Source organism: Pseudochaenichthys georgianus, chromosome 22 (assembly GCF_902827115.2).
Source record: "Pseudochaenichthys georgianus chromosome 22, fPseGeo1.2, whole genome shotgun sequence".
NCBI lineage: Eukaryota > Metazoa > Chordata > Actinopteri > Perciformes > Channichthyidae > Pseudochaenichthys > Pseudochaenichthys georgianus.
The window spans coordinates 32292301-32317970 of record NC_047524.1 but is presented as its reverse complement, the minus strand read 5'-3'; the positions used below and the strand labels follow the sequence as shown (position 1 = coordinate 32317970).

General features: G+C 41.1%; 1 protein-coding gene across 1 annotated transcript in view; it reads left to right on the top strand.

Moving 5' to 3' along the window:
- enpep (glutamyl aminopeptidase) overlaps window positions 1-25670 on the top strand; it is a 46892-nt gene that overhangs the window by 6971 nt on the left and 14251 nt on the right. Inside the window, exons 3-17 of the mRNA XM_034110784.2 lie at window positions 349-490; window positions 1241-1375; window positions 1474-1594; window positions 2139-2293; window positions 12745-12858; window positions 12945-13079; window positions 13176-13241; window positions 13372-13437; window positions 13620-13780; window positions 14198-14280; window positions 14452-14588; window positions 19534-19589; window positions 19668-19815; window positions 20437-20510; window positions 20702-20806. Coding sequence (XP_033966675.1) covers window positions 349-490; window positions 1241-1375; window positions 1474-1594; window positions 2139-2293; window positions 12745-12858; window positions 12945-13079; window positions 13176-13241; window positions 13372-13437; window positions 13620-13780; window positions 14198-14280; window positions 14452-14588; window positions 19534-19589; window positions 19668-19815; window positions 20437-20510; window positions 20702-20806 — 1698 coding nt within the window. The remainder of the gene's footprint in view (window positions 1-348; window positions 491-1240; window positions 1376-1473; window positions 1595-2138; window positions 2294-12744; window positions 12859-12944; window positions 13080-13175; window positions 13242-13371; window positions 13438-13619; window positions 13781-14197; window positions 14281-14451; window positions 14589-19533; window positions 19590-19667; window positions 19816-20436; window positions 20511-20701; window positions 20807-25670) is intronic.

The following is a 25670-nucleotide window of genomic DNA, read 5'->3' as shown; positions in this document are numbered from 1 at the left end:
TCAAATCAATGTTTTGAGTTGTTTTAGTTTTAGTTAGGCGTCTGAAATAAGGTATGTTGTTAATACAAACATGTTCTACAACATAAGACATGTCTTAGTAGTCTTCTCAGTGTTTTCTAGTGCGACTTTTTGACAAGAAGCAGGCAAAGCCGTCAGTTATCTGAGGTCGATTTTGTGTGTCTGGTCCTAAAAAAATCACATATAGGGAGTTCCACAGGGATATGACTTGATGACTATGACTTGACCTCACCGATTATGTCTCCTAAAAATGATATTGGATGAAGAAAAGATGAAAAGCACCTGATCTTAGACAGATCTGCAATACTCTGTCCCTCATGTAATCACCAGAAAGATTGCTGCAACTGATCATGAACCAACAGATGCCCGCAAGTCTTTTCCCTGTTTCGATGAACCCAACAAGAAAGCCACCTACAACATCTCCATCACTCATGATGATAACTATGGAGCTCTGTCCAACATGCCGCGTCAGGTAGGACTGAAGTCAGAAACTCTTACATTCAAATGTTAAATGCATAGCTCTACACTGAAACTACTGGCAGTATTTCAAAGTCTCCATGATGGACAATATACTTGTGAGGCTGCTGACTTTATGAAATAAGGTTTGTGGTCAAGCTAAATATATTTTCAGGTTTTGTTCTATGACATAAAATACATCAGTTAATATGCCACTCTGTAGCCGCCTTTAGCTTAGTGGTGGTGAGGTGAAGTCATGTGACAGCGATGTAGTTTGTTTGTAGCTTAATGTTAACTTTTTACTTCTGGCATTTGCATTTATGCTTCAAAAATCATAAAAGTAGCCTTAATAATGTCCAGATGACCCTGGCATACAAATAACCTCGTAAGTGTCGGAAACGGGTATTGGCCACAGATCTTTTATATTTCATATGGAAAAATCCAATGGAAAAATCCCATTGCTTTTGGGCTTTGCCAGCAACTTAACATACATCCTCAAAATGTACAGCTCCACTAATAACTATGTATACTTCCAGCTATGAATGTAAAGTATGTACAGAGTAAGCTGTGTGAAGAATTGTAGGTGAAAGGGGCATAATTACTCAAACGTTCCCATGGTGGGTGAAACAAAGAAAGAGGAAGTCAGCCTTGGAGGGAACACTTTGAATACTAAAAGCAGACGAATGGGTGTTTGTTTTTGGGCCTGGGGATCTACAGTCTGAGTGACAAGGACATTACCCAATAGTGTTTTATGTTGCCTCCCCAGGGCGCCCCTGAACAACTACCTGGCAATAAACTGAAGACCTCCTTTGAGAAATCTGTTCCAATGAGTACTTATTTGGTATGTTTTGCTGTGCACCAGTTTGCTCATTTGGAAAGAACTTCTGCCCAAGGAATTCCTGTGAGTTTACCATTACATGTCTCCGTTAATATCACTGACTTTATTTCATGCAAAATTCTAGCACAATCATACTTCCTGTGTCTGTTCTGCCTTTATAGTTGAGAATCTACGCCCAGCCAAGTCAGTTAAAAACTGCAGAGTATGCAGCTAACACAACCAAGGTCATCTTTGACTACTTTGAAGAATATTTCAACATGAATTACTCCATCCCAAAGCTTGGTAGGTTTATATACTTTGTTAAACATCGCAGACAATACATTTCCTTTATTCCCTCTGTTCCACATACACATTCTTTGGATTTGGGGTCAATGCGTTTTTCAAATACAAATAAACATTGGAAAAGTCCTCAATTGGCCCTAGCTGTAGTTTTAATCTACCTACTTTGGACATGTTCTTAAACATTAGTATTTACAGTTGCACAATAAAACATGCAATAGAAACTACAATTGTACCATGACAACGTTTTGTTCAACACTAAGAGAGTGTAGGGTCTTTCTACCATTATTCACCATAAATTCACTTTTTATATGTATCTAGTAATATGTATCACAACGTGTGTGCGTCGTGATACTTGTTGTAGTTGTGAAATATGTGAAATATGTTCTGGTAGAGCTAGAGGAAATATCAGTGAATCCACTTTTTTGATCAAATTAAGAGATGAAAAACAAGCATTCCAATGTTGATGACACAAGTAAGCCAGTAATGCAATAACACACATGATAAGCGGTAACTTCAGTGGACTCTTTGTGCTGTTTTGATCCAGATAAGATAGCCATCCCTGACTTTGGCACTGGTGCCATGGAGAACTGGGGCCTGATCACCTACCGGGAGACCAACCTCCTGTACGATGCTAACCAGTCCTCGTCCTACAACAAGCAGCGAGTGGCCAGTGTCATCGCCCACGAGCTGGTCCACCAGGTACCCATATGATGTTAAATTGCTCTGCTTATTTTATTCTTTCCAGCAGAAAATAACCTTAAATATGAAAATGTTGCTCTACTGAATTATATACACAAAATATGTGAAAACAGAGTGGTGGACGCAGTTACCATTAACATAAAACATACCATAATCAGTAATGTTTATAACCATCACATTTCAGTTAACCAGGGGTTTTAATAATAAGGCAAACATAATGGTGAGTGTTGGTGAACTGTCGGGCACAGGAGAGTGAACAGTTACATAGCCATTGCAGTAGGATTGGAGTAAACACAAATAAATGTTCCCAAACCTGGTGTTTGGAGAGCATACTCAATTATGCAATTAACCCTGAATGTTGTCCAAGAGTCAAGAGTGTGGTTGATCTTGGAGGATAGAGAAGTTCATATTATAGCTTCAGCTGGTCTTTAAATGCTTCAGATATTGTGTTTGTGTTCACATTTAGAACTTTAGTTATTGTACTGGTTCATCTCAGTGTCATCATTCAACTATCAACAAAACGTTAGCTCACTTCTCTATGGGCTAATGATGGCTTTTATTTTCCCTCACAGATGGAGAGATCTGTATCAACAAGGACACAGACGAGTTCAGAGTTCTAGTTGTAAACGTTTAAAATAGCTGCATGTGCTATTGTTCAAGCTTTTTTATGATGTACATATCTTCCTAAGATATAGGCTATTACAGTAAGGTGAGATAAGAAACAAAGAGGAAGCCAAAAAGTGTTGTGAACTCTTCAAAGTCACGAGACTGAGGTTAATTCGTATATGACGATGTGCAAATAGTCCTCTTACTGGCAAGCTTTAATGAGCCCCATAATAACGTGCTGACGGATAAACCTGGACCCTGAGTGTAAAGCATTAACTAGCTAGCTTGCTATAGAACATTATAGCTGATAGCGACAGTCGTCTATTTTGTCAAATATCTGTCAAAATGTCTCCCATGTAAATGTAATGAATGAATGATAATAAATATAGTTATTTTTACAAAGCTTCTAAGTTTTCCTAAAAAGCAGAGGCGTTGCTTAGCATTTGCAAAGCTAGCACTGGTGTTAGCATTCCATTACTGAACTGAATAGCCTATGCTCTCGCAAACTTTAACGTTTATTTGGTTAATAATTACGGGGAATATAAACAATGATTTATTTAGTTTTCTTTAAAGCTGCATTAGTTATTTCAATTCAGTACAATGAAAACATTTCATTCATCCACAGCAGGGCATTACAACGTGCTTGTTTGTTTGCTAATATGCACAGTGATATCTGTATGAGTTATGTCTTGAAGAGACAACATCCGGTTCTTATTCCATTACTACTGATTCTTTGTAACACAATCCAATACAACTGAAAGTCATAATCAGTCATCATGATTATGACTTTCAGTAACGCTACTACCTCTTGCGGTAACTAATAGCGTTACTAGTTTCCTATTCCCATTCAGTAACGCCGTTATAGTTACTGTGATTTAAATGGGTGCGTTACTGCGTTACATTATGTGATGGAACTGAACCGAATCTCCCTGCGGATGTAGCTTACAGGCGAATACAGCGATGTCCTCTCACAGTACCATGGAAAAGGGAAAGTGACCAGCCAGAGAGGAGTGATGATTTGTTAACGTGGGGTAACATTTCAGGGTAAGCCAATCAGAGACAGAGTTGGGCGGGTCTTGCCTTATAGGGAAAATACACACACACACACACACACACACACACACACACACACACACACACACACACACACACACACACACACACACACACACACACACACACACACACACACACACACACACACACACACACACACACACACACACACACACACACACACACACACACACACACACACACACACACACACACACACACACACACACACACACACACACACACACACACACACACACACACACACACACACACACACACACACACACACACACACAATGGTAGATGCAAGTATCAGCGAGAGCAGCAGCGTATTTACAACTTGGAGATTACTTATACAGTAAGGCTAAAAGCACCTTTATCCACCATTACTGATTTTGTTTATGCTAAATGGCCAGATGTGAGGTAAATTATTTCACTGTTAGTTTGTTTTTGTGAGGCTGAAAATAGTTTGTTTGTCTTCAGTGTCAGTCTGACAGTTTATTATTTATTTAATTCTTACTGCCAAAAGAGTGTAGTTCTTGTTTAATTGTTACACTGCCAAAATAGTGTAGTTGTTTTTATTTCATATTGCACTACAAGTGCACTACTTAGAACTTGATTGTTGAGGCTACAATAAAGATGCCACTCAAAATGTCTAAACATATCTTTTGTGTTTTATTGTTCCACTACATTTCATAAGGATAATTGCTACAATGATGGGGAGTTGTCTTTTCTCTTACGGCCCGTCCACACTACAGCGTCGACAGCGTCGACAGCTTCAATCTGCCCATTCACTTTGAATGGGGTGACGTCACGTTGCCTCGCTTTTTCGCCGAACTGAATTGTGGGTAGCATAGCGGTCCGTCTTCGGCGTCAGAAGTTGCACATTGTTCAACTTCTGACGCCGGAGATGGACGCCGGAGACGCCGGAGTAGCCAGCGCCAGCCAATCAAATCCCGTTTCGGAAAATCTGACAGCTCAAGCCGTAGCCAATCAAACTGCGTCTAAGCTGGGAGAGATATCCCACCGTTCATTTCTATATTTCAAAAAAAGTTGGAGAAGAAACTAATTATCGCTGTAGCAAATCACCCGGTTTTGTATGACCAGACCCTCTTCACCTACCGGGATACAAACCGGAGGAACCAGGCATGGAGGGAGGTGGCAGAGACAGTGGGGGAAACAGTGGGGGAAACTGGTAGGTTGCCTGTTTGGGGAGTTTATATATATATTGCTCGCATAAAATCCCCGGGTGTTTTTGCTTTGTATGTCGGGGGCGGGAGATTCATGTGATTGGTTGTTGGTCGCGTTGCTTGAATAAAATCCCCAAGCTACAGACACGCCCAGCTCCAAGCTTTTTTTTAAGTTGTAGTGTGAACGCTCCGTTACTGTGACACAGAACAACACAAACACTTGTATTTTTATTGTTATTATTTTTAAAGTAAAGTAACTTGTTACTAGTTACTTTTATAATTTAGTAACTAATAAAGTAACTAGTTACTTTTTTGAGAGCAGTAACTATAACTATTACTAGTTACTTTTTAAAAGTAACTTGCCCAACACTGGTCATAATTGACGCCACATTCAACCCATCCTGGTATCTACTCTATTTCAATTGAACTCTATCCTTCCTGGATATGTTTTATATTATAAGCATCTTCAGGAGACTTACAGTGGGGCAAAAAAGTATTTAGTCAGCCACCAATTGTGCAAGTTATCCCACTTAAGAAGATGAGAGAGGTCTGTAATTTTCATCCTAGGTATACCTCAACTATGAGAGACAAAATGAGAAGAAAAAAAAAATCCAGAAAATCACATTGTCTGATTTTTAAAGAATTTATTTGCAAATTATGGTGGAAAATAAGTATTTGGTCAATAACAAAAGTTTATCTCAATACTTTGTTATATACCCTTTGTTGGCAATGAGGTCAAACGTTTTCTGTAAGTCTTCACAAGGTTTTCACACACTGTTGCTGGTACTTTGGCCCATTCCTCCATGCAAATCTCCTCTAGAGCAGTGATGTTTTGGGGCTGTCGCTGGGCAACACAGACTTTCAACTCCCTCCAAAGATTTTCTATGGGGTTGAGATCTGGAGACTGGCTAGGCCACTCCAGGAGTGGAGTGCACCAGCTGGGCATAAGCTGGGCGTAACTCTACGTCCGACGTAGAACCGAAGGTTAAGACCAAACTAAAGTTAAATTCGATCAATACGTCGGACGTAGCTAAGCCCAACGTTACAGTTAAGCCCTACTTTTTTATGCCCAGCTGGTGCACTCCACTCCTGGACCTTGAAATGCTTCTTACGAAGCCACTCCTTCGTTGCCCGGGCGGTGTGTTTGGGATCATTGTCATGCTGAAAGACCCAGCCACGTTTCATCTTCAATGCCCTTGCTGATGGAAGGAGGTTGCCACTCAAAATCTCACGATACATGGCCCCATTCATTCTTTCCTTTACACGGATCAGTCGTCCTGGTCCCTTTGCAGAAAAACAGCCCCAAAGCATGATGTTTCCACCCCCATGTTTCACAGTAGGTATGGTGTTCTTTGGATGCAACTCAGCATTCTTTCTCCTCCAAACACGTCTAGTTGAGTTTTTATCAAAAAGTTCTATTTTGGTTTCATCTGACCATATGACATTCTCCCAATCCTCTTCTGAATCATCTAAATCAGGGGTGGGGAACCTCCGGCCTCCGGGCCGTATACGGCCCGCGAGACAATTTGGTACGGCCCTCGAGGTAATTTATAAACACACGCAAAAAATAAAAAAATGAAAGAAATCTAGACCGCAAAAAAATTAAACATGCGAGTGCCTGTTTTTCCTGGCCAAGGTCAGGGTCCTTGAACACAACACGAGCCTAACGTGTCATCATGTGGTATATATGTCTCGACTGACAGGGGTGCAGTTCTGACGGAGAGCACCAGAACGCCACTTCAGAAATTGCAGTACCGATAAGTCCATACACATGCCGCAGTTTCTGCGTGTCTGTGTCTTTAGCTGAAAGCCCAGTGGCAATCTGCTCATCTGTCATACTGATCAGACAGTAACTGTGTTGTTATCATTAGCATCTGGTTAGCTAGCTATGCTAACGAATATAAGAAGCTTTGTCTACAACCAGTGAGGTAAAGGCACATCTTTATATGATCATTATAAAAAAAATAAGAGAATAAAGTAAACAGGTATACAATAATATATGACAGTTATTAATAAAGAAGAATACAGTTTGAAAGGGGAGTGATTGGTCAAATATCCATAAATTAAAAGAAAATCTGCTTACAGTTGTGTTTGGGTGTTGAGAGATGTGTCCATAGATCTCCTAATGTTGCTCTCAAAGTGCACCAGATTGATGCTTTTAACTTCAACATTTAAAAAAAAAATCTTCCCAGGGGAGCACGCCACACCCTGCACGTGCATGCATACGCGAGTCATGGTGAGATATCTGGATTAACAGGTTGCTTTTTCTTTGCACAGAATGAAATGAATGGGCTGTGATTTTAGTTTGTTTAAGCAGAGGTCAATAACTTGTACGGCCCTCGGAGGATATTGTAAAAATTGAAATGGCCCTTGAGAGGAAAAAGGTTCCCCACCCCTGATCTAAATGCTCTCTAGCAAACTTCAGACGGGCCTGGACATGTACTGGCTTAAGCAGGGGGACACGTCTGGCACTGCAGGATTTGAGTCCCTGGCGGCGTAGTGTGTTACTGATGGTAGCCTTTGTTACTTTGGTCCCAGCTCTCTGCAGGTCATGGACTCGGTCCCCCCGTGTGGTTCTGGGATCTTTGCTCACCGTCTCTTCTTGTGATCATTTTGACCCCACGGGGTGAGATCTTGCGTGGTGCCCCAGATCGAGGGAGATTATCAGTGGTCTTGTATGTCTTCCATTTTCTAATAATTGCTCCCACAGTTAATTTCTTCACACCAAGCTGCTTACCTATTGCAGATGCAGTCTTCCCAGCCTGGTGCAGGTCTACACTTTTGTTTCTGGTGTCCTTTGACAGCTCTTTGGTCTTGGCCATAGTGGAGTTTGGAGTGTGACTGTTTGAGGTTGTGGACAGGTGTCTTTTATACTGATAACGAGTTCAAACAGGTGCCATTAATACAGTTAGACGATGACTCCCACCCTCTGCACTCAGAATTCAAGCTTCTTCCTTCGGGCCGGAGGTTACTTGTCCCAAGGAGTAGAACGAAGCGGTATAAAAACAGTTTTATCCCAGCAGCTGTTGCACACATTAACACATCATAGGAGCGTCACACTGATGCCTATTTTTATTTATTTATTTAATTTTGAATTGTGAATTTTGAATGTCCATGTTTCTACTAGTGTTTTCCTTCTTAAAATGTTTTTTAAATATTTTTGAGATTTGGTTGAGCAGGGTATACTTGTACTTTTACTAGTCCTTTATTAGAGATGTGTCTGTTGTTTGTGTTTGTTTTTAGTGTCAGGATGGAACCCTTGTATTTTTCTCTGTAAACAGAATCTACCTACGGGTACAAATAAATAACCTGAAACCTGAACCTGAAACCTGTTAACAAGTGGAGGACAGAAGAGCCTCTTAAAGAAGAAGTTACAGGTCTGTGAGAGCCAGACATCTTGTTTGTTTGTAGGTGACCAAATACTTATTTTACCGAGGAATTTACCAATTAATTCATTAAAAATCCTACAACGTGATTTCCTGGATTATTTCCCCCCATTCTGTCTCTCATACACTGAACAAAAATATAAATGCAACACTTTTGTTTTTTGCAATTTTTCATGAGATGAACTCAAAGATCTAAAACATTTTCTATATACACAAAATAACCATTTCTCTCAAATATTGTTCACCAATCTGAAAAAATGTGTGATAGTGAGCACTTCTCCTTTGCCGAGATAATCCATCCCACCTCACAGGTGTGGCATATCAAGATGCTGATTAGACAGCATGATTATTGCACAGGTGTGCCTTAGGCTGGCCACAATAAAAGGCCACTCTGAAACATGCATTTTTGCTTTATTGGGGGGGTCTGGGGGCATGGGCGCGGGAAGGGGGTGCTGAGGGCGCTGCAGCACCCCCTAGCGGCAGGCAGAGGGTGCGGAGCTCCCCTGTCTGAATTATTATTTGACGGTTATTGCTGCTCGCGCTGTGCATAATCTGTGTAATATGTAGCCAATAAATTACACATTGTTGGAAAAATAATATTTTGGCCTGCCCCGAATGTTTTTTCTGTAGCACCGGACAATTCTACCTCAATAATATAATACATTAACCGTGCTTTACGTGAACCTCATCATGACACTCGAGAGGACGGCAGGACTGTAATTTCCCGTGTTCACTGAATGCAACAGAGGCAAGACACCAGACCAATCAGAGAGTTGCATGGCAATAAAAGTGTGCTTGTGTCATGCGTGCGTGCGCGCGTGCGCGCGCGTGTGTGTGTGTGCGGAAATAGCGCATGTGAAATAGTGTGTGTGAGAGAGGGAGAGAGAGAGAGGGACCGGTGCCAGCAGCAGGGACCCTGTTGTTAGCATCTGGTTAGCTCGCTGCACTAACGGACATACGGAGCTGTTGTTGGTTCCACAACAAGCTGGAGGAGAGCTCTCCTCTCAGACTGAGAGGCTCAGGTGAGCTAAAGGACTCTCTGAGTGTTTAGATAGTTAACTTTAGTCTAAGTTATCTCAGTGGGTCTCAAACGGTTTGGTCACAAATTATTCAAAAGATTATTTCTGCGGCACACCTTCATATGATCATTATAGTTATAAAAAAAATAAGAGAATAAAGGAAAAACAGTTATGAAATACTATATGGCAGAGATGGAGTACTCGAGTCCTGGACTCGGACTCGAGTCGGACTTGAGTGCCGATTTTCGGGACTCGTGACTTGACTCGGACTCGCGCACTGATTGACGCAACTCGGACTTGGACTCGTGAATTCTCGCACAGGATGACTTGGACTCGGACTCGGACTCGTGAATTCCCCCCCCCCCCCACGATGACTCGGACTAGACTCGTACATTGACGCTCCGACTTGGACTCGGACTCGAGCACATTTTCTCTGGAGTCTGATGTCCTCTATCCTGTATGGCGAGTTCACGTACTGGGCCCCGCTATTCCAGTCTAGAGATGTCTACAGACACCCCCCGCATGTGCTGTATGCTTTCACACATTCTGCTTCCACATTGGAAAAGAGCAGCGCAAAATGCTCGTTATGTGGAAACAATATAGAAGAGAAGGCTCCGTAACACATTACTCTAAGGATCGAGTTCAGACATATAGGCTGTCTTGAACACTATCATCAGAGTAACGTGATCTAATCATTAAATAAAGATTCAGCCATAACACGAAAGCACATGGCTACTTAACATGCATAATGACATCATTTTGCATGCTAAGTAGCCATGTGCTTTCTGGGGCTAAATCTTTATCAGTAAACTGATTTAACCCGTAAAAGTTCCTTCAAAATAAGAGTCCCAATCTTATTACTATCAAAATAAAAGTGCAAAACGAAAACTTTACCATAGGAAAATATTGGCATACAAATATAATCACTTCTCTAAAAGGTAACTCATTTTAAATATAGTTTATTTATATATAATAATAATATGAATATTAGAAATAAGCTTTATATTTGTATAGCACCTATTACAAGAATTGTAGCCAAACTCGCTTCACAGCAGTTCAATAGACAGGATAACAGCAATGTAATAATAATAATAATAATAGCTGGGATTTCTATAGCGCCTTTCAAGGGACCCAAGGTCGCTTTACAGGAATAGGGCAAGCACAAACAAAACAAAACAAAGGTCAGACAGACAAAACAACAGATAGATTTAAGGGCCGAAAGCCTTGATGAACAGATGGGACTTGAGGGCCCTTTTGAAGGCGTCCAGTGTGGGGATGTTGCGAATCTCCGCAGGGAGAGCGTTCCAGAGGGTGGGGGCTGCCACACTGAAGGCTCTGTCCCCGAAGGTTCTCAGTTTGGTGCGCGGGGTGGTGAGCAGGCCAGAGTCTGAAGACCGCAGGTTCCGGGGTGGGGCATGCGGGTGAAGGATGTCCGATAGGTACTGGGGGGCAAGGGCATGGAGGGACTTGTAGGTCAGGAGGAGGACTTTATAAGTTATGCGGAACTTGACCGGCAACCAGTGGAGGTGGATGAGGGTGGGAGTGATGTGCTGCCAGGGCTTTGTGTGTGTGAGGACCCGAGCTGCACAATTTTGTAGAGGAGCAGCTACATTTCAAAACATATATCCACGAAGATTAATACATGAAGACTTGTGACTCGGAATTGGACTCGGACTCGAACACAGGTAATGATGACTCGGACTCGGACTCGACTTGGACACTCCTTGGGTGACTCGAACTTGGACTCGGACTCGACTACGACTCTCCCTTGGTGACTCGGACTTGGACTCGGACTCGAAGAGTGGTGACTCGAGGGTGACTTGGACTCGTGAATTGGTGACTTGACTACAACACTGCTATATGGCAGTAAAACAAAAATACAGTTTGAAAGGGGAGTGATTTGTAAAATATCCATAAAGAAAAAGAACATCTGCTTACAGTTGTGTTTTATCTGAGTGTTGAGAGATGTATCCATAGATCTCGTAATGTTGCTCTCAAAGTGCACCAGATTGATGCTTTTAACTTCAATATTTAAAAAAAATCTTCCCGGGGGAGCATCCCCCCGGACCCCCCTAGAGAAGGTGAGGTCCGCTCCCCACTCGTAAAAAATAGCACTTTACCCCTGCCTATATGCCGTGAGCTGATTATCGAGCCTTCATTGTAACAGTCGCGGGTCTACTGTGTGTTTGCGTGTGGGGAGTGCTTTTGTGCGTGCTCTATAGTGCCCGTAATAGTGTTCACTGGAGTCCAGCACCTCAGCACCCCCACTCAAAATACCTTCCCGCGCCTCTGTCTGAGGGGGTCCGAAAACCAGTCAGTATCTGGTGTGACCACCATTTGCCTCACGCAGTGCAACACAACTCCTTCGCATAGAGTTGATCAGGTTGTTGATTGTGGCCTGTGGAATGTTGGTCCACTCCTCTTCAATGGCTGTGCGATGTTTTAGATCTTTGAGTTCATCTCATGAAAAATGGGAGCAAAAACAAAAGTATTGCATTTATATTTTTGTTCGGTGTAGTTGAAGTGTACCTAGGATGAAAATTACAGGCCTCTCTCATCTTTTTAAGAGGGAGAACTTGCACAATTGGTGGCTGACTAAATACTTTTTTGCCCCACTGTACTTCTTCACTCACATTTTAGGCTAAATTAGGTTTTTAAGTTTCAATATAGTTGGTCGTAATATTGTGCTTTTGTTCTTATTTAGTCTTGTGGGAAATGTCTGTATCCGTTAGAATTAGTTATGAAAAATATATTCATAATAATGGTAATATTGTCAACCTCCTCACTGTTAGCGCTTCTTAAAGTCACACATTGTCACGTTGGGAGCCTACCAGGTATGAAAGGAATTATACCTTTTTAAATTTATAAATATTAAATTGTAAATGTCTAAGCAGTAAGAACAGATCTGAATACGGGGAGGGTTCTTACTGAGATAGCATCAAATATATCTAATAAAGTGAGAGAACAGGCAGGGGCGGGCCAGAGGGGTCGCCTTAATAATGTTTTTTTAGAGAGTAGGGCTTTCATTTTTACAGTTTTACTTTTTAAAAGTGATTTAAATGTGCCACCCTGATCTGAGTCTATGACCCAGATTGGCCACCCCACCAACACATGTCTAGACCCGCCCCTGAGAACAGGGTAAATACAATATAACTTCCTTTATTGAAACTCATATCCGTTGTCTTCTCCAGTGGTTTGGGAACATTGTGACCATGGATTGGTGGGATGACCTCTGGCTGAATGAGGGCTTTGCCAGTTTCTTTGAGTACGTTGGTGTGGAGAAAGCTGAACCCAGCTGGGGCATGGTGAGTTTTATTGAAGGAACAACAATGAATCCTCGTCTTTTTGAGAACTCTCTGAAACGTGCTTTGTTTCCTCCTGTGGTTAACAGCGAGACATCATGATCATCAGTGATGTGCTTCCTGTCATGGTGGACGACGCCCTCCTGTCCTCTCACCCCATCATCGTGGACGTGTCCACCCCAGCAGAGATCACTTCTGTGTTTGACGGAATCTCATACAGCAAGGTCCGACTACACAGTAAACCTTGCTTCCCATGGGAACAATTAAATATTAGTTACTCACAATGTATCTTAATGCAACAACTATCTGAAATTATCCAGGGAGCGTCCATTCTCAGGATGTTGGAGGACTGGATGGGTAAAGACTTGTTCAGAGACGGATGTCGAGTAAGTCACAGACAGTTGTTGATATTTATCAATGGATTTAACTCTTTGGAGTAATGCTCATTCAAGTTCATTCAAGTGTTCCAGCAGCCAGTTAATGAAAAGTCTGTTTTTCCTTTTCTCCTTTCACCAGAAATATTTGAAAGACTACCACTTCCAGAACGCCAAAACAGCAAACTTCTGGGCATCCCTGGCCAACGTATGTTCCATTACATACATGAAAAGGGACATTCTGATATCAAATATGTATCAAAAAGGACATAACACTTACCACACCCTGACTCCAGCTCTCACATTATCTCATATACATGGGATTGATATTAATCTGAATTTCTCACTCTCAGAGTTTTTAGTAGTTACCAATGTCTGCTTTGTTCCCAGGTGAGTGGGTTGCCGGTTGCAGAGGTGATGGATACATGGACAAAACAAATGGGTTATCCTGTGCTGGATCTCACTGTCACAGAGGCAAACGCCAAACTGAGCCAGAAGAGATTCCTCCTGAATCCTCAAGCTGATCCCAGCCAACCCGCTTCACCTCTGGGGTCAGTGCTACAGAGAAGACCCTTTCATCCTTAGCAGTGTCCAATTTGCCACAAAAAGAGGCTATGCCAGATTCTGTGTCAATTAATAGACGTTCATATAAAAAACTGTTCAGTTCAGACTTCCTTTCTCATTATTGATCCTTTCTCCATGTTGAAAGACAATATGATGAACCGCAGAGTTTAAAAGTCAAAAGTATTAAGATATTCGTTGGTAGTATTTATTAATTGTTTTACAGTCCACAGCTGAAGAGAAAGTCAATAGTTGGTAGAGACCAAAGCAGAGCAAAAAGGAGAAATCACAAGTGTAGCACAAGGGAAATTCTAATGTATTATTCAAACATGACCTAAAAAGATTTAAATGTAGGTGTCACAGTCTTTTTTACGACATTATTGACCACTAATATGTTTTTTTCACAGGTACAAGTGGACAATTCCAGTCAAATGGCACTCTGTGAAAAGCGACAAAAATATGTTGGTAATATTTGACAAGAGCAGCACAGGTAGTGTGTATAATCATTTTCAGAACATTCAAATGATTACAAACAAATCATCAGCACTGTCTTTAAACCTGCCAGTGACCTATGTTATATGGTAACAAAAAAAATGTCTAGAGAAAATGTATCATATTTTGACGTATTTCGCAAATAAGTAGTCTGACTGTTGTTTTTCAGAGCTTCCCGTCATGAACTACTCTGCCTCAGTGGACGGGCTGCTGAAGGTGAACAATGATCACATTGGATTCTACCGAGTTAACCACGACAACCTCATGTGGAACGCTATCAGTGAACAGCTTCTAAACAACCACCTGGTAAAAAAAGCTTGGCTCGCACACACGGCACATGTACACACTCCCCAGCATGCTAGGGCGGTGGTGGCGAAGTCCCAGAAAGACCAAGTGCTACCGAGGTGTCCCTGAGCAAGGCACCGTTCCCTACACTGCTCCCCAGGCACCGTTCATAATGGCAGCCCACTTGGCTCCTAACACTAGGATGGGTCAAATGCAGAGAAACCATTTTGTTACATAGTACTATGTGATGACAATAAAAGTGAAAAAAATAAAACAAATGCTGTAGAGTTCAGATAAGATAAGGTCATTGTGAAGAAAAACTTCTGTTTAGCAATGCAGAATCAATGTTCAGTGAAAGGAAAGGAAGCTGGAATTCGCCTTAGTCAAACACTGAAGTTTATTGAGAGACAAAACGGCCGGAGCGTTCACAAGGTATTCACATAACTTTCATCATGAAATCCCAAGTCAACACTGGAGACAAAGGGGCACCGCGCGATCTATACATTAGAAAAAGGAGTGGACTATATTCCCTCCCTTCCATCTAATCAATACCAGACATTTAAGAACAAAGAATGGTTTGTTATTACCAACTTGCATGGTCCACACTTCCCCCACAGGAAAGGCAGAAGGCCTCTTGACCTTTGTCCTCCTCAAGTTACAGACAGGGCACATGCAGGAAGGACTGAGAGTCTCTAAAATACACAGATCGGATTAAAATATTCTTTGACAGTCATCAGATAGATCTTTATTGATCTGATAGGGAAATTCAGGTGTTTAAGCAGCAACAGGAATAGTCGTGTTCATGGTTGCAGTATTTCTAGTAGGTTATGTCTCAGTTTGACTGCTGCTAACTTGGGTGATTCCAACGTTAGTGAGCTTAGGTGTTGTGTGATGAAGAGCATGGACACAAACATTTCACATACACCTATGCTGCTTCACGACGGACAGAATATTTTTGCACAGCGCAATGACAAACAGTACTGTGGAGTTTTTGTTATCCACGTGAAGCTCTCTCATGAAAGCCAATAAGAATTGAGAGTTTCTATGTCTCGTCGCTGATGTCCTTATGTAGTTGAATCAGTAAAAGGAAAAATCAGTCTGGCTGTGGGCAAATTAATATGAGAGGCCGTCTAGGTCACAACTCATACTTGGTCTTACAAACAATATCAGAATCTCACATGTACACCACCAGACTCTTTCACACACAGTAACATACCGTCTTTAACGTACTGTCATTCCTTCCTTCATTTACTATCATTGGATGTAACGATACCAAAAACTCACGGTACGATAATATCGCGATAACAAGTCCACGGTACGGTATTTATCGCGATATTGAATAATAAAGGGGAAACGTTTTTTTTTTTCAATAAAACATTTTTTTACTCGGAAAATGTTTCTTTATTACATAATAAATCGGATTTGTACAGCATTTTAGTAGGATAGCAGTATTTTAAAGTGTCAAAAACAAAGTGACAGTAACAGACTGGAACAAGAAAACCAGTGTTTTTGTACCTATAGTACTACCAAATAAAGTAGGCATTTTCTTTGTGCCACTGCATCTCACAAATAAACATTTAATAATCAGACCCTGCAATAAAATGAATCAAGTTTCACTTTAGTTTTTCAAGTAACTCAACTCAAACTCACTAGTCACTCACTCAGCATCATCACACAGGTTTTTAGGAATATGAGAATGTCCACATTTCCAGGTATTTATAAGCTGGGATGTTTGGGCATTTACAATATCCCCTGCTCTGGAAAAAACTCTCGCTTGGTACTGATGTTGCTGGGACAGCAGTGGTCGCGTTAACCGAATATTTTTTTAAACAATGACGGAAAAATCTGAAAGCAGTCTGTCATTTTGACAGATTCGAACAAACTCGGAACAGCGCCAACGTTTCCCGGCAGCGAGGCTCTGGTGTTATGCCGTGTTATGCATGCCCTCCAAAAGAAAATGATATAGTTTCCAAACCGTACTTTGCCGTACAGATAAATACATGTCTGGGAGGTTTTGATTTACGCTGTGCACGCTCCCGCGAGGTGCATGCACACATGGCATAACACCGCCCCCCCCCGTTGACAGTTCACGAGCGTGCTCTCTCGTGAACTGTTCAGACCGGACGGGTAATAAGGGATTATGACGGATATTTTACGATCCTGTCTGTCAAAATGACGGACAGCGAAAAAGTCTAATGGGACGGAGAGATTTGCTTTGGCCATGGGTGACAGCAGTGTGTCAAACTGTGCATTGTCTCTCCACCACTTCAAAAACAATACAGTTTTTGCCAAGAAGGTGAGACTTATTGACAGGGCGAGATATAAATATACTGTTGGTACTTGTCAATGTCTCTAGGTGTGTAAATGTAGCCCTGGAAATACGATGTCCTTTTGTGTTCTGTTGTTTTATGTTCATGTTGTAATCTACTTGCTGCCATGTTGGACAGGTCTCTTTTGAAAAAGAGATCGATGATCTCAATGGACCACCTGGTTAAATAAAGGTGTAAAACAAAAAAAAGTGTTTTAAAAAAAAAATATTTAAAAAGAAAATTAATTTAAAACGAAAATCCGCGGTAGATGTTGTCAGTCTCACGACGGTATTGGGAGGTTTATTTACCGCGATATTCGGTATATCGTTACATCCCTACTATCATACTATCATACATAAATAACTATTCGCTCTAACACACAAAAACAAAATCTCTTAAACGCACCATCATACACACACCACTATCGTCTTTCACAAATAACTATAATCTAATAGAACATTACAATAGTGTATGTGAAAGAGGATAGTAGTTTGTGTGTAATCGGTAAACAATGTATGTAAGACAGAATAATAACCTATAGGGAATAGTATTTCATGTTAATAACAATAGTCATATATGTAAAACAGAATAGCAGTGAATGAAAGGCTGAATAATAGCTTATAAGAGGTAATAATAGTTCATGTGAATGTCTATTAGGTATGTGTATAAAACAGAATGCATAAGAATAGTTATGTGTGTTATGTGTGTTATTGAAAAGGAAGTGAGTTTGATTGAAAAGGAAGTTGGACTAAATTCTCAGTTCCTGATTGGCTCTACGTTTTTCGTTTGATGGCCACCGCCCAAGCAAGGCAGTAGACTGCTACTAATTTTCCCTATGCAACCTGAAGAGTAACGCAGCGTTGCCGGTGGGCGTGTCTGAAACTCGACCAACAACCAATCACATGAATCTCCCGCCCGGACACACAAGCACACGGTTTGATTGGCTAGAGCTTGTACTGGCATATGATTTGATTGGCTGACGCTTCCATCGAAGCTTCAAAAGTAGAACATTGCTCTACTTTTGAAGCGAGCAACGTGAGCAAAGCGAAGCGACGGAACCACAATGGAGTTCTGCAAAGCGTGACGTCACCCCATTGAAGCGTTGAAGCTTCAACGGGCGTGTCTGAAACTCGACCAACAACCAATCACATGAATCTCCCGCCCCGGACACATAAACACACGGTTTGTTTGCAGTGGCGAGCCGTGACTTTTATACCTAGGCCCTCTGACCCCCCCAATCTTGAAAATTACTCGGTTAATAATTTCGCAACGATTTCATCACTATCACTGACATGTGCCATCATGAACGAATTTATGAAGATGAAAATGAAATGAAATGAAATGAAATGAAATGAAAGTAGGGTAGACATGTGGATATTATCCGGCTGAACAAAACGTGCATTTATTTAACAGGTTCGTTTTCCACAGACCTTATTTCGAGCTATTTTCCAAAATCCTATGGAGAAATCCCATTGCTTTTGTGTCGAGGGAACCCGAGCGCAGCTTACTTCCGGGTTTTAGGACGCGTCACTGCACCACTTTATACACTTGTAAAACCTCACAGCGGGCGGAACGTGTCATAAAGTCCGCGAAAATAAAGCCCACCCATTTAGAGGGAAGATATGATTGGTCAATTGTACTGTCATTTGACATTACTCTCTCATTGAGTTACTATAGCGGGCCCTCTGTGAATGTAGAGAGGGACCAACAAGCTCTCTCGTCTTCACAGAACTCGCAGAGACGGCATTTAACCCTTCACATTCCAACAGAAACTGAACAGGCAGATTCGAAGGATTTACTTCTTTGGAAATGTTATTTTAAATACAATTAAATCAAGTTATGAAAAATATTTATACAAAAATGTTTTTTTTAATGTTTTCAAATATAATTTTTTAGAATATCTTAGGCCCTCAGAGAGAAAAATAAAAATAGGGAACATATTCTTCGATAGAAATACCTAATTTTGAGTTATTTAGATTTAATTAACACTTATAGTTTCATGTCTTGTTACATTACATTACATTACATTGCATTTAGCTGACGCTTTTATCCAAAGCGACTTACAATAAGTGCGTTCGACCAACAAAATCCAAACTTGAAGAAAACAGAATCATATAAGTATACCCTCATATATACTACAATTCCTCTCTCACATACCTATCATTCTCTTTCACACACAAAGTGTTCTATCTTGCATACACTACTAGAGTATTATATTATAGTATGATGTGGTCTGTAAGTGGGAATAATAGTGTTTCTAAGAAAGTACAGTTAGGTATGTAAGTAAGTTTGATTTATAGCCCAGACAAAAGTGTGTGAAAGAGAGTATGATTGTGCGTGATAAAGTGTTTAGCAATATGTATAAAAGAGTTGCATGATGTGTGAGATTCTGATATTGTTTGTAAGACCAAGTATGAGTTGTGAGCTAGATGGCCTCTCATCATTTAACCATGAGTGGCACATGCCCATTACAGCCCAAATTTCAAATTTGGGCTGTAATCAAAATCTGGAATTGAAATATTTTTCACAGACAACCTGAGCTAATTGTCCCTTTTATGACATAGTACTGCTATGTTTTATCCCACTATCCTGAGAGAGCTCACTGTGTTGTTGTAAATGATAATCTCTTATTTGACTCAGTTTTCTAACTTTAATAGGAGTTAGATGCAGCTGATCGCACGAGCTACATCGATGATGTTTTTGCTCTTGCAAGGTAAGATTTAAGCCCAAAGCACTGTATGAACATTACTGACATACAATTCTGAGATTTTAATTTCTGCTTCCTGTTCAGGGCGAATGTTATAGATTATGGTAATGCCTTGAACCTGACAAAGTACCTGAAAAATGAGACGGACTACATCGTGTGGGAGCGTGTGTCCTCCTCCATCGCATATGTCCGGGGCATGCTGTCAGACAAACCGTTCTACCCAAAGTTCCAGGTAAAGGAGCTGAGCATCCTCATGTTTTGAAGTGCAACATTTAAAACCTAGAATCTCATTAACCTTTAAGTTTATCTCAAGTTTCAATAAGCCACCTCAGCAGAATCAACACAGAAGTCATTTTCACACTATTTCGTGACATTAAACTTTAATCATAAATCAAGCCATTAATTGAATGCTGTGGTTGGTGTATAAAAGCTTCAGGGAATAATGGTTTGATTGTTATGAAAGAGACATCTATAATGTATAAAACCATGAAGACAATATATTAATAATTATTCTATATCTGTATGCACGTTTATTTGCTTGCCTTTATTTGATTCTGGTGCTGATTAGTTTTAGATTTCTGTTAATTTTTCAAAATGTACAACACTTGTTCAGATGCTGTTTTAAAAGTTTCTCTATATATATCCCATGAGTTTATCACCATTTATTTTGGTAATCTTATAATTTATATAACTATATAAATATAACTTTATATCAATATATACAATAAATTGATATCAATTGGATTTTATCAATAATAATCTGCTTATATTGATCAAGGAAAAGGTGCCCATTACGGTTGTGTATAGTTCCCTGGATTTTATTAAGATCAATTTGTCTGTATATTTCCTCTAGCAACTGTTCCGAGACCACGTTAAAGCCATCACAACACAACTGGGATGGGAGGATGTGGGAACACAGACTGAGAGGTACAGCAGGAAGTGACAGTGTGTGATGTACACACAGGACTGAGGGATCCTCCCTTTACTCCTTTACTTTGTACAATCATTACATCTGGTGACTGTAGCAACACCTTTGCTCATACAGAATGTGTCTTTGCTCTTCTGTGCTAACCGGGTTTACCACCCACTGTAAGTGTCATGTGACTGTTGTCCCACAGGTTGCTGAGGGAGACTGTGCTCGGCATCTCCTGTCGGATGGGGGATGAGGCGTCACTGAATGAAGCCTCTGGCATTTTTGACCAGTGGATTAGTGGCAATCTCAGGTATCACCTCGCTAGTGTCACATTTTCCTCAATACAAAGACAATAAGGTATTCTAAATGGGCAGCCCTATAGTTTCTTTGAATATAGTTGTTCTCATTCATTGCTAGTTCATATTAGCACAATAGACATCATCAGCACTAGTGCTGTGTCTCAATTTGCGTAGTCTGTAATAAAATGTGCAGATTTGAGTGCGTCCCAAAGTGAAGTATGTATAACAGTATAAGTAAAGGATGATTCACTAATAAAGGTCAATAACGACCAACAACCGCCATCTTGGCTACGTAACGGAAGTTGCAAAACAAGCCACAATTGAGGTTGCTCATGAAAACACAGCACTATATTAATAAAAGTTATAATTTGTTTTCACTTGTTATCTAACCTACCACTATGCTGGTGTCCAAAAGAAACCAGCCTTCATTTTGTTGGGTAATTGAGCAGTCTGCAAGTATTTCTAACCCCAAAGTTCCTCGCTAGGGAGCTAGCTAGCTAGCTAACAGTGGTGATCGCCAATTTTAGTGACAGGAATAGTAGCCGTGTGTGTTTCGAGACAACAATACACTGACACAAATGTTCATAGTATAAATGAAAGTGTTCCCAGCTAGAAATCTTTGGTTCTAAAAACATTCTGAGAATGTTACCATTCACGGTTCTAGGAATGTTTTCAGCAGGAGGTTTTCTTTTGGTTCCCAGAATGTTCTTCTGAAAGGTAGGATAACGTTTTTTAAAAATATTCTTAAAAAGTTTGGTGATAACCTTAAGATGTTTTTGATAACATCGTTAGAACATTATACCCTACGGTTCTTAAAACGTTTTCAGCGGGACGTTTTATTTTGGTTCCCAAAATGTTCTTCTGAAAGGTAGGATAACTTTCTCTAAAAACATTCTTAAAATGCTTGATAATAACCTTTTTTAAATGTTTTTGATAACATTGTTAGAACATTATGCCCTACTATCCTTAAAGGTGACATGTCATGCTTTTCCGGTTATTACCCGTCCCCTTGTGTGTAGTGTTAATTTCGTCAGCTATTTTTTAATTTAGTTTTAGTCGTAGTCCTGTATTAAATTTCCTTTTTAGTTTAAGTCATATTTAGTCATCTTCATCCTGTTTTTATTTAGTCAAGATTTAGTCGACTAAAAGTCTGAGCATTTTAGTCTTATTTTAGTCAAAGAAAACTAATTATTTTAGTCTACTTTTTGTCAATGAAAACTGTTGAGTCTTTTTTAGTCATCAGATTATATAGAACATATCAGTCAAACTAGTCTAGCCAAAACCAATAATTTGTCATTTTAGTATATAAATAAATAAGATTATATCTTGTCCTTATTTGATGAAAAACACAGGTTGAATGATTAAGAAAGCAGCTTTGCAGAGAGTATCTGGTCAGGTTTGTGGTGTTTTTACCAGCTGTTTTGCCACATTGCTTCCCTTCTGATGAAACAATGCATTCGCTTTTTTTCTCCGCCTCATTGTAGCGAAAATGGGCCAAAAATATCACATAGTTTCTTTCTCCCAAGCAGTGGTGGCTTTAGACTTTTTCGTTGCCAGTCATTTTGACGGACAGGATCGTAACATTTCCGTCATAATCCATTATTATCCGTCGAGTGCACAATGTATCACTCACTCGCGCTGACGGGGGGTATTCGGTTAACGCGACCACTGTTGCCCTGTTGTTGCCATTTTATTTTCTGTTAAATAAGGTTAGTTAGACCATGACCCGAGTCTTCCTGACAGTTCATATTGTGCCGCTGCCCGGTGTAATTCAAATGTACCGCCGCACGCAGCACAGAAACAGCTGCTGCTCTGCCGCAGCACCGGAAATGGAACTGCTGGGAGAAAAGCTGACTATCAGAGATGTAACGTTATCTTTGATAATATATCGTCTCCTCATTTTTCGTCAACGAAAGTAAAGAGAGATTTTGTCATAGTTTTTATTTAGTAAACTACATTTTCGTCTCGTCACTTTTCGTCAACGATATTGCATGATGATTTCGTTACAGTTATTGTTTACTGCCGTCGGTGCCGTCTCGTCATCGTCTCGTTTTCGTCATGGAAAAAAAGGTCGTTGACGAACATATTTCGTCATAGTTTTAGTCAACGAAATTAACACTACTTGTGTGTTATGAAGGTCTTTATCCATGTAAACGGTGTGCAGAGTCAAAACCCTCAAAGTACACCCTGTAGCGAGTAAAACTCTAACACAGAGAAGAACTCCCCAAAACGCCTCGTTGGTGAAACGTCATCATCCATTTGATTCTTCCGGGTACATCAGGACGTCATGTTGTAACCGGAACGACATGGACCAATCCGTGGAGCCGTTACGTTAAGTCCGCGGAGCCGTTACGTTAAGCCCCCGCTGATTGGTCCAAATTGACCAATCCACGGACTTCCTCACACACATGCAGCTCAGCTGATGTCTCCTCCGGGCTGCTGCTGATAACAGACAATTGGGATCGGGAGAAATTCTCTCTGCAGACCCATTCTCACAGCGTTTATCAACCTTTTTCTTACTCGATATCAAGCCACACTTATTGTTTTTACTTCGGCTGAGACTTTGGCCCTTTCTCATTTCTCGAACTCCCCTCCTCGACTCCTATCCTCGATACTTAGTCCCGCCCACAGGAGATGCGAGCGGAGGACTGAGGAGGGGAACCGAGGAGAGAGGAGGGGAAGCAGCAGGCGGTTAGAGAAATGAGAACTCCTCTCCTCTGAGCGGACATTTTAAAGAGACGACCATTAATGATGACAGGAGGCACAGCAGCCCTCTGTCTGATGGACAGATGTGTTCATGACGACTTATATATTTACTTTGATTCATTCACAGTGCGGTATAATGAGACAATAACAGGCTACAGATGCGGACACGCACACACACATATATATGTGTATATATTTATATAAATATATACAATTTCAGAATCAAACAGAGCACTCTCATAATAACGTAACACTATCAGAGACTGGATATATCCCCCCCCTCTGGTCGCTACAATGAGGAAAATAAATTACGGGCCAAAAGTTGTATTTGCAAGTATTAAAAGTAAGCAGAGGACACCAAACCAACTGAGACCTGTCTGTCCGCTGCATCTACGCACAGACTGTACCACACACACACACACACACCCACATACAGCTCCTAAAACAGGCTACAGCCGTTGTGTATTTTATTGTGAAGCACTAAATGGTTTTAGAAAAATATCGACTCTTTGTTTGTAGATATCTACTAAACTAAAACAAATAAAGAGAGTAGGCCTGTTATACTGAGCGATATATATTATACACACTGCTCTGCTTTCTGCACGGACCTCACAGCTGTTCTCTCTGTAAACATCGCGTCGCGATGAAAGCAGTTTCTAAAATAATATCCAGGGGATGCATGCAGAGCTGTCATTGGCTGAGATAAGTCCGGCCGTGCGTCACGACTCTTTGAAACATCTCTGTTCCCGGAAATGCATCCACGAAGGAGCTGTGGAGGACCGTGGAGGACCCATCAGTGTCTCCTCGGTTAGAGCTCCTCCAGAGAGGCTCCTCGATGCTCGGTCCTCGACGTGCATTTAGAGAAATGGGATGTCCTTCAACATGGCGCGCTAAAATTCATTTCCGGGTCACTACCGGAGGACAGAGGAGTCGAGGAGGGGGATTTGATGAAATGAGAAAGGGCCTTTGTGTGTGCTCAGGGTGAGTTTGGCTGTGTTTCGCTGTGTATCGCTAAACAAGGAAATCACACCTCCACGGAGCTCAGCGCGATTCACAACTTTAAACAATCGGACGTTGTGAATCACCCCGAGCACACACAAAGTCTCAGCCGAAGTAAAAACAATAAGTGTGGCTTGATATTGAGAAGAAAAAGGTTGATAAACGCTGTGAGAATGGGTCTGCAGAGAGAATTTCGCCGCGATCGCAACTGTCTGTTATCAGCAGCAGCCCGGAGGAGACATCAGCTGAGCTGCGTGTGTGTGTGAGGAAGTCTGTGGATTGGTCAATCGGAGCACACTGGGCTCACAGGGAGGGGGGCAAGAGCTCCAACGAGCAGTTTAGTGGAGAGTGAATACACGTAGTTTACAGAGATGCTGTATGCGAAACAATGTGAGTTTGGAAAATTGCACAGTATTTTTCTATTGTAATATCCCTCAACAATGGTATTATGATCAGTAGAAAGGACCATGACATGTGACCTTTAAAACGTTTTCAGCTGCAAGTTACATTTTTTTATGTTGCCAGAATGTTAGTATTTTAGAGTATGATAACGTGCTTTATCGTTCCGATTTATCAGAAGTCTTTTTTTTTTTTTAAATGTGACAAGCATTTTCGGTGTCACATGTACTGGAGGGGACCCAGAATCAGACTCGGAATCAGCTGGTGAAAGTAAAACAAAATTATTAGAAAAGGGGAGCTGGGAGTGGAGGTTGGTTATGGCGGCAGTGGGAAACAGTTGTTCCAGGGTGGGTAGAGAGGCCTGGCTGGTCTTGGGAGTGTGGAAGGCCTTGGATTCCTCCTGGGAGAGACATAAAAATGAGTGTGAGGTAAAGCAGGCAAAGTTGTCAAAGAATATGCTGGTAAAAAGCTAGAGCGGCACGCAACAATCTGGCAGGGAATGAGTGCAGGCTGCAGGCTTTCATAGTGTGGCTGATGAGCCGGTTGCAGGTGTGGTTGATTGGAGATTTCTCCCAGCCGTGTCGAGCAGACCAGCAGGCAGAGAGAGACACACAGTAGAAACAAACACATACAAACACTAACAGGGGTTTCAGGGACGGGCAGTGACAGTCGGTCCGTTCCTCTATATGTCTGTCGGTCTCAAATCTAAAGGGTGCAATAACGATTTTTCTCCAATATGCCTAAACTAGGGCCAAGAAAGGGTGGGTGGAG